General features: G+C 41.7%; 1 protein-coding gene across 14 annotated transcripts in view; it reads right to left on the reverse strand.

The window, feature by feature from the left end:
• Positions 1 to 443: 443 nt before the first annotated feature.
• The window catches only part of CCDC148 (coiled-coil domain containing 148), a 211,083-nt gene continuing 198,128 nt past the window's right edge, over positions 444 to 13,398 (reverse strand). For all 14 annotated transcript variants that reach the window (XM_073545672.1, XM_073545678.1, XM_073545668.1 and 11 more), the window contains 4 exons: positions 11,530 to 11,648; positions 7,086 to 7,203; positions 4,737 to 4,877; positions 444 to 1,083 (listed from right to left, as the gene is read on the reverse strand). In XM_073545672.1, coding sequence (XP_073401773.1) covers positions 937 to 1,083; positions 4,737 to 4,877; positions 7,086 to 7,203; positions 11,530 to 11,648 — 525 coding nt within the window. In that variant the 3' untranslated portion in view covers positions 444 to 936. The remainder of the gene's footprint in view (positions 1,084 to 4,736; positions 4,878 to 7,085; positions 7,204 to 11,529; positions 11,649 to 13,398) is intronic.

A 13,398-nucleotide genomic window follows, 5' to 3' on the forward strand; every position in this document is an offset into this window, starting at 1 on the left:
GATGTCACATTGACAGCGCGCATCACCACTGCAGGCAATCGCTGAGCTCAGCGGTAGTGCCAAGATAAACAGGCACAAGCTCAGCGAGCATCACCACTGCAGCAAACACACAAATCGGAGCAGAAGTGGATAGCCGGCGCTGCTGTGTTTGTTTGGTGGTCCAGTTTTGTTAAATCGGAAAACCCTTTAATCAAAAAATATAATTAGTATGCAGTAAACTCCCCCTAGTGGTGACAGTAGGCAGCCAGAATGTTTTGATACGTACTGTATGTTTGTATGCGGTGGATTAGAAACCCTGAACGCCATGAACATATTTTAAAAAAGCAACGAAATTTAAGAAAAATATAAAATGATATTCAAACGGAAGAAATTCTATCCATTAGTGATTGAGATGTGGAGTTGTGCAGATCCCTGTACCTGAACATAGCCAAAGGCTGAAAAAGAACCTTTAAATATTTATTATGGGTATATAAAGACATCAAGACTTTTATTATCCCTGTCACACTGGCCCGGATGAAAAATGTCCCATCTTGGACATTTCCCGATAATGAGCAATGGCGGAGCGTAGATGTTCATACGGGCGTTCACGCAACTCATGCATTAAAATACATTCTTCCCCTGCAGCCACCAGAAGTCAGCGACCATTCTCCAATTTATATTATGCTGGGGATAGCAATAAACACGGAGTAAACAAGAGCTGCGAAATTCCACCGGAGCAATGCAAGCTGTCACCTCTAGTCCATCGCTCACATCTAATGTCTCAATTTCCATCCTCACACTGCATAAAGAGGCACTTACTGTACGAGCGCATTGTGATGTACGGCGAGAGAGCCGCCGGGTCTGTGTGTAATGGAGAGGTCCCTCCATGTCAGTGATGATATAAGACCCCCCCCAATAACACAATGGCGAAGAGTACACTGCACGCAGATGACTTGGCTATTTTCTGAACACTGTAGATTCCATGTCTTTCCTTGGTGGTTTTGGTGGGAGGATTTTCGGGAGGATTTCTTTAGCATAGTTTGTGTTGTGCAGTCCAGCTTCTCGAAGAGCCATCTCAATTCGGACCCTCGGGTCACAGATGATCTGCAATTGGGAAAAAAATAAAGGATTTTAAGGGATATTCAAAGAATATGACGTTCATGTTTTACCACCAGATCACATGGTTCTTGGCTGCGCTGCTCGTACAGGTAGATATTCAATAAAACAGTCGTTCCTTACTAATAACATTAGGAGAAAACTGGAAGACAATAGCGCAAAATAGGGTCTTACCCAGAAAGGGGATATGAAAACAATAGGTGTCGGGACGTGCTCACCTGGTAGGGTTGTGTGCCACAACACCAAGAAAGCTCAGAGAACCGGCTGCTGCAGATCCAGGATACACGCAATGGAATTAAAACCATGGAGGATGGATCTTTAACTGCGTTGCCGGAGATCCCATATGATGGAAAAGGAGATCCAGAAGTCGATGTGTTCAAAATTATGGCTTTATTAGTCAACACGTTTCAAAGTTCACAGACTTCTTGGTCTTCTAGGACTTCAAGGTGGTTTTGTTCTGATGAAGAAGCCTGTGAACTATGAAATGTGTTGACTAATAAAACTGCAACACATCAACTCCTGGATCTCCTTTTTCATCACATGGTGCCTTTGGCAGCACAGTTAAAGATCCATCCTCCATGGCTTCTCCGTTCTTTACTAATAATTATGCAAGAATAAGATGGACCTAATTTAAAAAAAAAAAAAAAATTTTTGTAAAATATGGCGCAAACAAGGCGTGCACCATAAGTTACAAAATAACAGGCCCCTTATACAGCTATTTTGAAAAAAATATAAATACAAAAGCTATGGATCTTGGAAGAAAAGATAGGAAAAGGCTAAAGTGGAAAAAAAAAAAAAAAAATCGCCTGCTCAAGAGTGGGTTAAAATGTTTGCCATTTCGCGGTGACTGCATTTAATGATAATATTTTTTTTTATATTTCTCATATTGTATCTGTTTTCCTGGTCCCGGAGATTTAATTGGTAAATCCAGACTTTCGTCTGCTATTGCCTACCCATATTGCAGGGAATATTTAGTGTAAATGTTGGACACGTTCTGGAGTGACTTTCTGCAGCGCTGATGACTGCTGTCTCGCTTTGTACGGGCAAGTAGGTCAGTCCTGCTGGTGAGAAGGTTTGTGCGTCTGTACTCGGATCATCTTTTACTTGGTTCTCAAAGGATTAGAACAACTCCTTTTTTCTACAAAGCAGCACAAAATATGACTGCAATGATAAAGGTCAGTTTCAGCATCCGAGCGGCGCTGGCTTGCCTATCAATAGTTCTGAATCTGATGGTGTCAGATAGGGACGAGTACATGAAGGAGCCGGCGTGCGCTTCTCCGGGTTATGATGAACACCTCACTAGAGACTCCCCAAGCCGTACATGCTGTCAATCTAGTCACATCACAGTAAAAAGTGATCAAAATCTCATAGATTATCCGTCACAGGCAATAGAAAAATAAAAAAGTATAAAGAAAAGAGTTACAATTAGACGTTTAAATAACAGGAAACTAACAAGCTAATTGTAGTTATACATACAAGGCTGCAGGATTTATCATGTGTCACACACATTTTATACGTAGGTGCATGTCACCATGTAAATGTATGTATATCACAGTGTCTATATGTGACACTATGTCAATTTATCAATTAAAACACTGCAAAAATGAATGAACATAATAAAAATCTAAAATCACATGAATATTTGGTGACTTTCCCTTTTCCCTTGAAAACTGCATCAGGTACACTAGCATAAAGTCAGGGACTTTGTAGGATAATGGTCAGTCGAATGAGTAGCTAATTATACAGAACAGGTGATAATGATCATCATTTTCATATGTAGGTTGAAATACAGTCATTAAGTGAAACAGAAACAGCGGTGTAGGAGGTTGAAAACTGGTGAGGAATAGTCAAACTCTGCTACAAAGGTGAGGTTGTGAAAGACAGTTTCATATCACCACCAGTCATACACCATGATAAGAATGAGAGCAGAAACAAGACACGAGGTAGTTATACTGTATCAGCAAGGTCTCTCCCAGGAAAAGAATTCAAAGCAGTTGGAGTTTTAAGATGTGCTGTTCAAGCTCTTTTGAAGCACCAAAATTATAGTCAACGATGAGCACTGTAGACGCGCTCGTCGGCCAAAGAAACTTAGTGCAGCAGATTAAAGACACAGCATGTTTTCTTATCACAGAAATCAGAAGATGTCCAGCACAGAACTAATAGAAATCAGTGGACCTAGCTACAATGCTTTACTGTTTGATGTGGTCTGGCCAGAAGTCGTCTTCAAGGAATAATTGTGCGTTCGACATGGAAACAAGGCCAAGTGACTTAATTATTGCAAAACTGGGGTGCAGAAAAATGACAGCAGATGTTCTGGACTCATGTGTCAAAATGTAAAGCATTTGGCTGTAACAAAAGGCTGCTTGTTCACTGAAGAGCTTCAGAGCGATACAATAACAAATGTGTGCTGGTGACAGTAAAGCATGGTGGAGGGTCCCTGCAAGTCTGGGGCTGCATTTCAGCAAACGGAGTTGAGGATTAATGGTCTCCTCAATGCTGAGAAATACAGACAACTACTTCTCCATCCTGAAATATAATTAGGGAGGCGTCTGATTGGCTCCAAATTTATTCTGCAACATAACAATGACCCCAAACATAATGCCAACGTCATTAAGAACTATCATTTGCGTAAAGAAGAACAAGGAGTCCTGGACGTGATGATATGGACCCACTGCTCTCAACATCATCCAGTCTATGTTATTACATGATGAACCAGAAGGGTTTGCGGAAGCCACAGAAAATCTGAGGTTAGCTCTTATATATTTGGCACAACCTCCCAGCATGTATTTCTATGCAGCCGCACACTCCGTTCCTGAGCGCCGGCGGCAGCGCTGGGTATTGATGCGAGTTTCTCGCATTACACTCGCAAGTGTGACCCCAGTCTAATAGTGGATTTAGTCTGTCTTTTTTAATATCTGATAAATAGAAAAATTGGCCATTTATATAGAAATAACTTATACATTTTGCATTTAAAATGGTGGAATACATATTATAATAATACTGTAAGAAATTAGCATATTTTGATTCTAATCGCTGAAAAAAATATGATACCAAATAAATATTCAAAGAGGTTCTTGATTACAAAAATAGTAGATCCAGCGCCATTGTCGTTCATAGGCTGTGTTTGGTATTGTGGCTCAGCTATGGTTAATTGAAAAGTGGCTCAATCATCAGATTTTATAATACAAACTGCAGAAATTATTACATAGGTCTCTTAGACCTGACCAGTCTGGTATTGTTGCAGTGTAAAAATTGCTGAATAATTCTCATTGCTGAATTTCTATCCAATCAGCTCCTCAGTGTCCCTCCTCCCTGCTGCTGAGATCTCACACTACCCAGTACAAGCTGTAGCTGTCAGGCTGGGTGGGCATAGACTAAACACACTTGGACTCATGAGCTGTGTCGCTCTTTAGCTGGACTTATACAATGTTCATTTTAATAACTATTATACAGTCATTTTGAGATGGATTTTCAATGCAAGTACACCGGTCTCCTCAGGTCTAACAAAATCTATTTAATAATGTATGAAGATTGTATTGTGAAATCTGGGGACAGATCTGTTTGAAACTGCTTTACCAGTCATAGCCAACGGATGAGACAGGGGCCTTTTTTAGAAAAACGAAAAAAGGACTCGTACAGACCTGCTGCTCGTTGTATGTGAACAAATCAAAAAGTGGTTTCTGAAGGACGATTTCTTCTTCTACCCCAATACCGAGTCTGGCTTTCCATGCTTGTGTGTCACTCATCATTCTGACGGGATCAAATTCAGCTATAACCGCCAACTGTATAAAGAAATTCAGAACTTGATGTGTTAGCGCGAGTTTTACAACTGTTCAGTATAAAGTAGTATTAATAAGTATTGCACCCCATCCTTTAAGACATCTTAAGCTAAACAGCCTTCGTATCCATCAAGAATCTAGGAGAACAATCAGGGCATCCACATGTACACCATGTCACACGTTCTATGCAACAGTGATAGCTTTTGTAGCCCCCCCCCAAAAAAAAATAGGAAAGGGAATGGCTGATCAGGGAGAAGAATGGTCAATAAATGTGAAAAAAAAAGATTACTAAAAAGGCGAAAACCTCATTAGTAGACCGGCCCCTCTATTACAGATTGCTAAAAACTCAATTTCTATTACTTAAGCTAAAAAACATTTTGTAAATTTATGGACACTTTAAGAATTAAACATCCAAACAGTTGGAAGGTTTCCTGAACATTTATGTACTATATAACACATTCAGTGTTTAAATTGACACATGACTGTATTTCGGATTACTGTCCCGTTAATATTAGCTACCTAACCAATAGTGTTTGGTTAAAACTATGGTAAATCACAAAAAGGAAGCCTCCCCCCCAACATGTTTCACAGTGACAGCGGCTTCATCTGGGGATGGCACAAAAATGTGATTGGCCAGTATTAAGTATTGGACAGAAACTCACAATACTGTCCTGTGTCCATTTAAGCACTAAATACTGTATACTATATACTACATTAGTGTTTGGGGAACCGACCAAGTGTTTGACTTTTTAATTTTTACATTATTCCCCCAAGTTAGGTAATGTTTTAATGCATAAATAATGAAGTTAAAGGGAATCTGTCACCCATATTTAGTGATATCATGTAAAGATATATTTCAATTGTGTGTCACATAAGGACTCTATTAGGACTTTTGATTCCCCCTGACCCCGCACCTTTGAGGCATAAACACCTTTTTTATCTTGGTTGAGATGTATGTAAATCGCCGCGGTCCGGTCCGATGGACGGGGCTTATTTGCCTTTCCCCCCCCCCCCTCCTCGGCACGCTGAATATCGCAGATGCGGTAGTTTTTCCGCGCTTGCGCATTGAAAAGGCCTCCCAACTGTGGGCGAAGCATATAATCGGTACTGTGCATGCGCCGGTATTTTTCAGCGCGACATATGCCCCGGATGTCTTCACATACAGGACACTCTTCCTGGACGCCGGATGCATGCTGAAAAATACCGGCGCATGCGCAGTACATATTATATGCTTTGCCCACAGTTGGGCAAGCATACTGCGCAAGCGCCAGAGGCCTTTTCAATGCGCAAGCGCGGAAACACTACGTGAATGCAGGAAGAAGAATAAAGAAATGAGTAGAGCAAGACAGGGAGGGGGGAGAAGGCGAATAAGCCCCGACCATCGGACCCGACCGCGGCGATTTACACACATCTCAACCGAGATAAAAAAGGTATTTATGCATCAAAGGTGCTGGGTCAGGGGGAATCAAAAGTCCTAATAGAATCCTTATGAGACACAAGTGAATGATATCTTTACATGATATCACTAAAAATGGGTGACAGATTTCCTTTAATTCTTTGTAGCCCCTGGAACAGAATTACAACTAACAGGATCAGGCACTAACCATGAGACAAAGTCCCTCCTTAAAGGGTAGCATTTTGTTATATATCCATCTAGTTTTTAATTTCCAGTTCAGTGATGAGTGGTGTCCTCTTGTCTATGTAAAGGGGACGTATCACATTTACAACTAATCACCTATCCACAGGATAGAGGACAAGCCTCTCATCACTGGGGATCGTACTGCAGGGACCCCCATTAATCACAGGAATGGGGCTCCAGTGTTCCCCAGGTTGAATGAGGCGAATGTCGGGCAAGTGTTCTGCTGCGTCAGTTATCGTTAATGGAACTGATGAAAATAACTGAGAATTGTACTTGACTGTCTTCATCAGTCCCGTAGACTTTAAATGAAGAAGCAGTGTGCATGCACCGTCACTCCCCCATTCTACTGGGAGACTTGGGACGGGTTCTCGGTGGGGGGTGGATAAGCAATAAATGGGAATTGTAGGAAAACCCCAATAAAATGGTACAGTTGCAGTTATTAATTCAGTTGTAAAAGGATATGTATGACAGTCGTATCTGAATCTTCAATTAATAGGTAGATTTGTGGCTAAAAGGCAAATTATCAAAACTATTACAGCAATGATTATAGTATGAGAACCCGACCACGTTACCTGCTGACGTAGAGCTTCAAGCCGTCTCTGTCTCTCTAACTCTACCTGCTCCTCATGGAGAAGCACCTCCTTTCTGTCTGTCAGACGTTTCTCTAACAACTGCTGCCGATAGACAACCCTGGGAACAAATGTAGTTGGAGAATTAACTTAATGAACTGTAGAAATCACCGACCGTTGACCGATGATACAATTTTACATCTCCGGTTTATCTGCTCCATTAGCACAATGTCAGAACAAGCATCTGCATTCACACCGCGGCGCATCCAGGCAGACGTCATGAGCGATGGTGACAGAGAAGGTTTGGTGCCTATTCATGGATCAATAGTCATCCTGCTCATTTTATAATCATTCAGAACAAAGAAACAAGGAGAGGAGCAGATGGGTGCCGGTAGCTGCTGTGGAGGTATTTTACCGGGAGAAGCAAAGGATGATGAAGATGGAAAACAAGATAAAGTAGAAGATGATGGGAAGACAAGCCTTGAGCTATGCTGCTCATTGAGGTGCAACTTTCTTTCCAGGACTGCACACATGGACTCCTTTTGCTATTACTGCATAGTAGCAGCACTTTATGAACCCCACATTCTGTTGGGGCTGTAGTCCTATTATGACATCAATGTATATACACAAACAAGAGCAAGGTGTACGCCATTGTATGGATGTCTTGACCTCTTGAAAAGATGTGTGCTTCATCTGCCACTTAGCTGGCAGACACAACTTGCAACTCTCATCATCACATAAACTGTGACTTTGTGTGTAAGTGTATGAGAGTGCAAAGGTACCCATTGTAGCATAGCTGTGAATGACAGGATTAAATCCCAGCTCTGCAGTGTTTGATTCAAAGCACCTGCATGGTTTCTCTAAGAAGCAGGAAGTAGATTCATTGTGGAACCAGCCAAGATATGAGCTGTAGACGAGAGAGATGTGCCGGGGTCTCTCTGAGTGGAGTGACTGAGGAGTCACTCAGTCTGCTGGATGTAGAGAGGCAAATGTGTTAGCTCGTGAATGCACTATGGGCACCAGATTGGATGTGGAGCTGAAGAGAGGCCAGAATCCCTCTCTGAGAAGAGTCGGAACAGGTGGTGTGCAGAGAATCACAAGTATCGGTAGCTGTTTAGTTTTACCGAGCTGGGGCTAGATCAGCTATGTATGGGTAGCCAGGGTTTGTTATGTTTCGTTAGCGCCTAGACAAGGCTAGGGATATATGTTTCTGAGTTTGTTTTGCTGCTGTGCAACTTGAGGAAAGTAATAAAAACTGCACGAATTTGGACCAAAACTGCATTGCCTGTTGAATTTCAACATGATGAATCCCTTGTTTCTGCAAAGACTAAGAACACTGCAATGCTCAAAGCATGTTAGCGGTGCTGCTTATGTAGTGATGTCTGCCATGGATTTAATCTAGCGGCAATAAAGATTTACTGTTTTACCCCAAATGCTGGACCTACTTTACCTCCTTAGCAGCATTTTATGAAAAAAAAAAAAAAACATTCACATTCGGCCAAGCATGCATATATGGCTGACAATTGGTATAGCTATTGGCAGAATGACCATTTACAATGGACATACATGTTCAATGACATTTATCAAGCTAAAAAGGCCCCAGAATTCTGGCGTAATTTGCCCCAAAAATCTGTGATTTAGGACTTTTACAATGTTTATTATGCGTTTTAGACACATGGTCTAGCACAAAAGGGTGTAGTCTAATGAGCAACATAATAAGTCAAAGCAGTGGTGCAAAGTTCTGGCAAAAAGTAAGCCAACTAAGTGGTGTCATTAGTCTAGAAAGTCCTAAAACCTGCCGTATCAATCACACAGGATGTGTGCATAAATAGAGGCCTGTTACTCAAGCGAAGTGGGGAGGGGAGACATGGGACTGACACATCGCTATTGAAGTAGTTGGATAACTCAAGAGATTGTTCAGAGCTTTAACTGAAATAACAAGTTTCAGCATCAATCTGATGTCTTCCTGAGGCCAATGTGCATAGTAACGCAAAGTGTGTAAAGATCTAAAAAATCTATTTATTCCACAGGTCTTGAAACACGTGGCTAATTGAAAATGGGCGGACACTAACAGCAAAGGCCCAGTGAAAAAAACGCTCTACTTCATTCCGACCCACTAACTTACTAATACTGTTCACCAGCCTTCGAGCTTACCTGACCAAAACCAACTTGTGATATCACATCAGTTTAAATCACAGAAACACCACTGTGATGTCTAAGCAGCTTTTACAACTAAAACTGTGAGGCCACAATAGCTAAGATGACTCTTGTGTCATAACACCTGAAGAAAACAGTTGTGAGGTCACAGCAGCATAAGTAACAGAAACCCACATGTGAGTTCACAGCAGCCCACCTAACAAATCCCAAGTGAGACCACAGCAGCCCACTTAACAAATCCACTAGTGAGGTCACAGCAGCTCATCTAATAAATCCACTAGGGCGGTCACAGCCCCTCACTAAAAAATCCACTAGTGAAGTCACATCAGCCCACCTGATAAATCCACTAGTGAGATCACATCAGCCCACCTGATAAATCCACTAGTGAGATCACATCAGCCCACCTGATAAATGCACTAGTGAGGTCCCTGCAGCCTATATAATAAATTCACTAGTGAGGTCACAGCAGCTCATCTAATAAATCCATTAGTGAGGTCACAGCAGCACACCTAACAAATCCACTAGTGAGGTCACAGCAGCTCATCTAATAAATCCATTAGTGAGGTCACAGCAGCTCATCTAATAAATCCACTAGTGAGGTCACAGCAGCCCACCTAACAAATCCGCTAGTGAGGTCACAGCCGCTTATCTAATAAATCCACAAGTGAGGTCACAGCAGTCCACCTAATAAATCCACTAGTGCGGTCAGAGCAGCCCACCTAACAAATCCACTAGTGAGGTCACAGCCGCTCATCTAATAAATCCACTAGTGAGGTCACAGCAGCCCACCTAACAAATCCACTAGTGAGGTCACAGCCGCTCATCTAATAAATCCACTAGTGCGGTCAGAGCAGCCCACCTAACAAATCCACTAGTGAGGTCACAGCTGCTCATCTAATAAATCCACTAGTGAGGTCACAGCAGCTCACTTAACAAATAAACTATTGAGGTCACAGCAGCCCACCTAATAAATCCACTGGTGCGGTCACAGCAGCCCAACTAACAAATACACTAGTGAGGTCACAGCAGCTCACTTAACAAATCCACTATTGAGGTCACAGCAGCACACCTAACAAATCCACTCGTGAGGTCACAGCCGCTCATCTAATAAATCCACTAGTGAGGTCACAGCAGCCCACCTAACAAATCCACTAGTGCGGTCAGAGCAGCCCACCTAACAAATCCACTAGTGAGGTCACAGCCGCTTATCTAATAAATCCACCAGTGAGGTCACAGCAGCCCACCTAATATATCCACTAGTGAGGTCAGACTCACAGCAGCCCACCTAATTAATCCACTAGTGAAGTCACAGCCACTCACCTAACAAGACCACTAGTGAGGTCTCATGAGCCCACCTGATAAATCCACTAGTGAGGTCACAGCAGCTCACCTAACTGATACCAACTTGTGAGATCACTGACACTTTGGTAACAGAAACACACTTCTGATGTCAAAGCAGCAAACCTAACTAACCTACCTATGATGTCACAGACTCTCCCCTAACACAAGCACAGGTGTGAGGTCACAGCAGCTCACCTGACTGACCCCACCTATGACATGACAGTAGTTCACCTAACTGAAACCCACCTGTGATGTTACAGTCTCTCACCTGACACAAGAACAGTTGTGATATCACAGGCGTTTATGTGACAGAAACTCTTTTGAGATCTCACAATTCATACAGAGGGCCAAATAAAAAAAATGGCTACCAGAATTAGTGTACAGACCAGAATAATAGGCACCCCTGCCTTATGACGCCCACTGTGCCCATTGGTAATTCTGGCCATGGAATAATGTTTTTTTTCTGTAGTTTCTAAAACAATCTAAACTTTACTTGAATGAAAGATTTAGAAGGGAATCCAAGAGCGTAAAGTTTACAGTTCGACAATCCAGTACAATTGCAATAGAATATTTGATGATTGTTTTTCTCTGCAAACCTCCTTGGTTATGCCCTGTCTTGTGCACGTTCTGCCCTCCCTCGGGTTTGCAGGATCAATATTAATCTTTAAGATTTGTGAAAACTGCAGGAATTGCTCAGCTTCTCCATCCACAACATTAAACATTTACAGATATCATTTCTTAGAGCTTTACACTTCGCTGCTACTAAAGTAGACGATTATGACGGCTTTTTAATAAAATGGATAGAAGTTCACAAAAATATATGAAAAGTACTATAAATAATTTGGATTCAATCTGTAATTTTGGTGTTGAGAGCAGAACAAGTCTACTTGCTCCGGGTCATGGTCCATCAAGGCACGGAGAGCCAGTGTTTGACCATTAATGTACTTACCGCTCTTTGTCTTTCTCAGCTTGCTGGACCATGATGTTTTTCAGCTGCTCTAGGCGCTGCAGATCCCGTCTCTGTTGCTCTTCCCACGCTTGCTGTTTTTCAACTTTGTACTTTTGTATCTGTCGCATGAAGCAAAAAGAGAAAGAAAAAAAATGAAAATTTCTAACTAAACATGGCCTGCGTGACAAGCCGCACAAAAGGAAATCCCTAATGCTAGAAGATCTTGATATACTGTTTTTTTGCAAATACGGTTATATATATAATTGTGCTGTAAGGCTTGAAATCCCCGACATTGTTTTCCTGTGGTTTCATTGTTGATTTCATTTCTAAGTGGAAACATTTATAAGACAAAGTGACTTGTTCCGTAATATCTCCAACCTGCACCTTTCACTTAACTTGTACATTCAGTTATTATGTGTCACACTCAGATCCGTGCCACATGGACAGCAGCTGTTACTGACTCCGACCTGGACGAGCCCAATTCTTTTCCATTTTCAGCTTCACAACAAAACCTTACGTACATTGACACGAGGAAACTTTTAAATATGACCTGTTGAAGCGCAATGTAAGCGCGAAACGATCGTTGTCTGTACTTGCTCCATGGTTTTATCTGCCTGCTGTTGGTAACTTGATGCCACAATAAAGGATATTTTTTGCACGGGACGGACTGTGCCTATCCACTTTCTTCTCTCTGGATATACAGACTATTTTCCTTGGAAGTGGCACCCGTATTCCCTGATGTGTGTGCAGCTTCATTAACCCGAGGTCATACAGCTGTGCCTTTGTCCTGCTTTTTTTCTTCTATGGTATGAAACTTTTAAAAAGTCTTCTTAAAATTTTAAAAAAATACATTTCTTTTTTTGTTATGTAGAGCTATGTATCACTATGGCAACAGACTACAAACAAACTTTGTATAGTCTGATCCTGCATTCTCTTTCTTACTGTTTGGCTGTACAAATCTAATTTGGTAATGTTGGTGGATGGGAAAAACAGTCAAGAGCGAGAAAGGCTCGATTAGCACTTGAACATGCTTGGTTAACACTAGTGATGAGCGAGTATACTCGTTGCTCGAGTTTTTCCGAGCATGCTCGGGTGTCCTCCGAGTATTTTGGCGTGCTCGGAGATGTAGTTTCTGCCGCCGTAGCAGCATGATTTGCGACTGCTAGACAGGCTGAATACATGTGAGGAATGCCGGTTTGTAAGGGAATCCCCACATGTATTCAGGCTGGCCAGCAGCCGCAAATCATGCAGCTGAGACAACGAAAACTAAATCTCCGAGCACGCCAAAATACTTGGAGGTCACCTGAGCATGCTCGGAAAAACCCAAATAACGAGTATACTCGCTCATCGCTAGTTAACACCTTATCCGAGCACGCTCGCTCATCATTAGAAATACATTTTGTTCAGACTTCACCATTCATAAAACTACAGTAGATCATTTTTCCTGATTAATTGAAGTTACTGTTTTTCATTTGAATACAGCTAAAGTGCAATACTAAATTCAGCCCACAGATGAGAGTGGCGCCATTTCTGAAAAACAAACAAAGCACTATGTATTCAATTCATTGCACTTTTTTTTGTCTAGTTTTTGGTATTTTTCGGCCGTTTTTAATCTGCGCCTTATTCTTCTTCGTATCTGCGACTTTTTAAGGCCTTCTTTTAACCAATTAAAGACCAGGTTATGTTCTCCTGGTTATGACCACACATGGCACATTTTCTTTTTTTATATACAGTGCCTTGCGAAAGTATTCGGCCCCCTGGAACTTTTCAACCTTTTCCCACATATCATGCTTCAAACGTAAAGATACCAAATGTAAATTTTTGGTGAAGAATCAACATCAAGTGGGACACAGTTGTAAAGTTGAACGA

This window comes from Dendrobates tinctorius, unplaced genomic scaffold (assembly GCF_039654945.1).
Source record: "Dendrobates tinctorius isolate UK_male_01 unplaced genomic scaffold, ASM3965494v1 ptg000143l, whole genome shotgun sequence".
NCBI classification, from domain to species: Eukaryota; Metazoa; Chordata; class Amphibia; order Anura; family Dendrobatidae; genus Dendrobates; species Dendrobates tinctorius.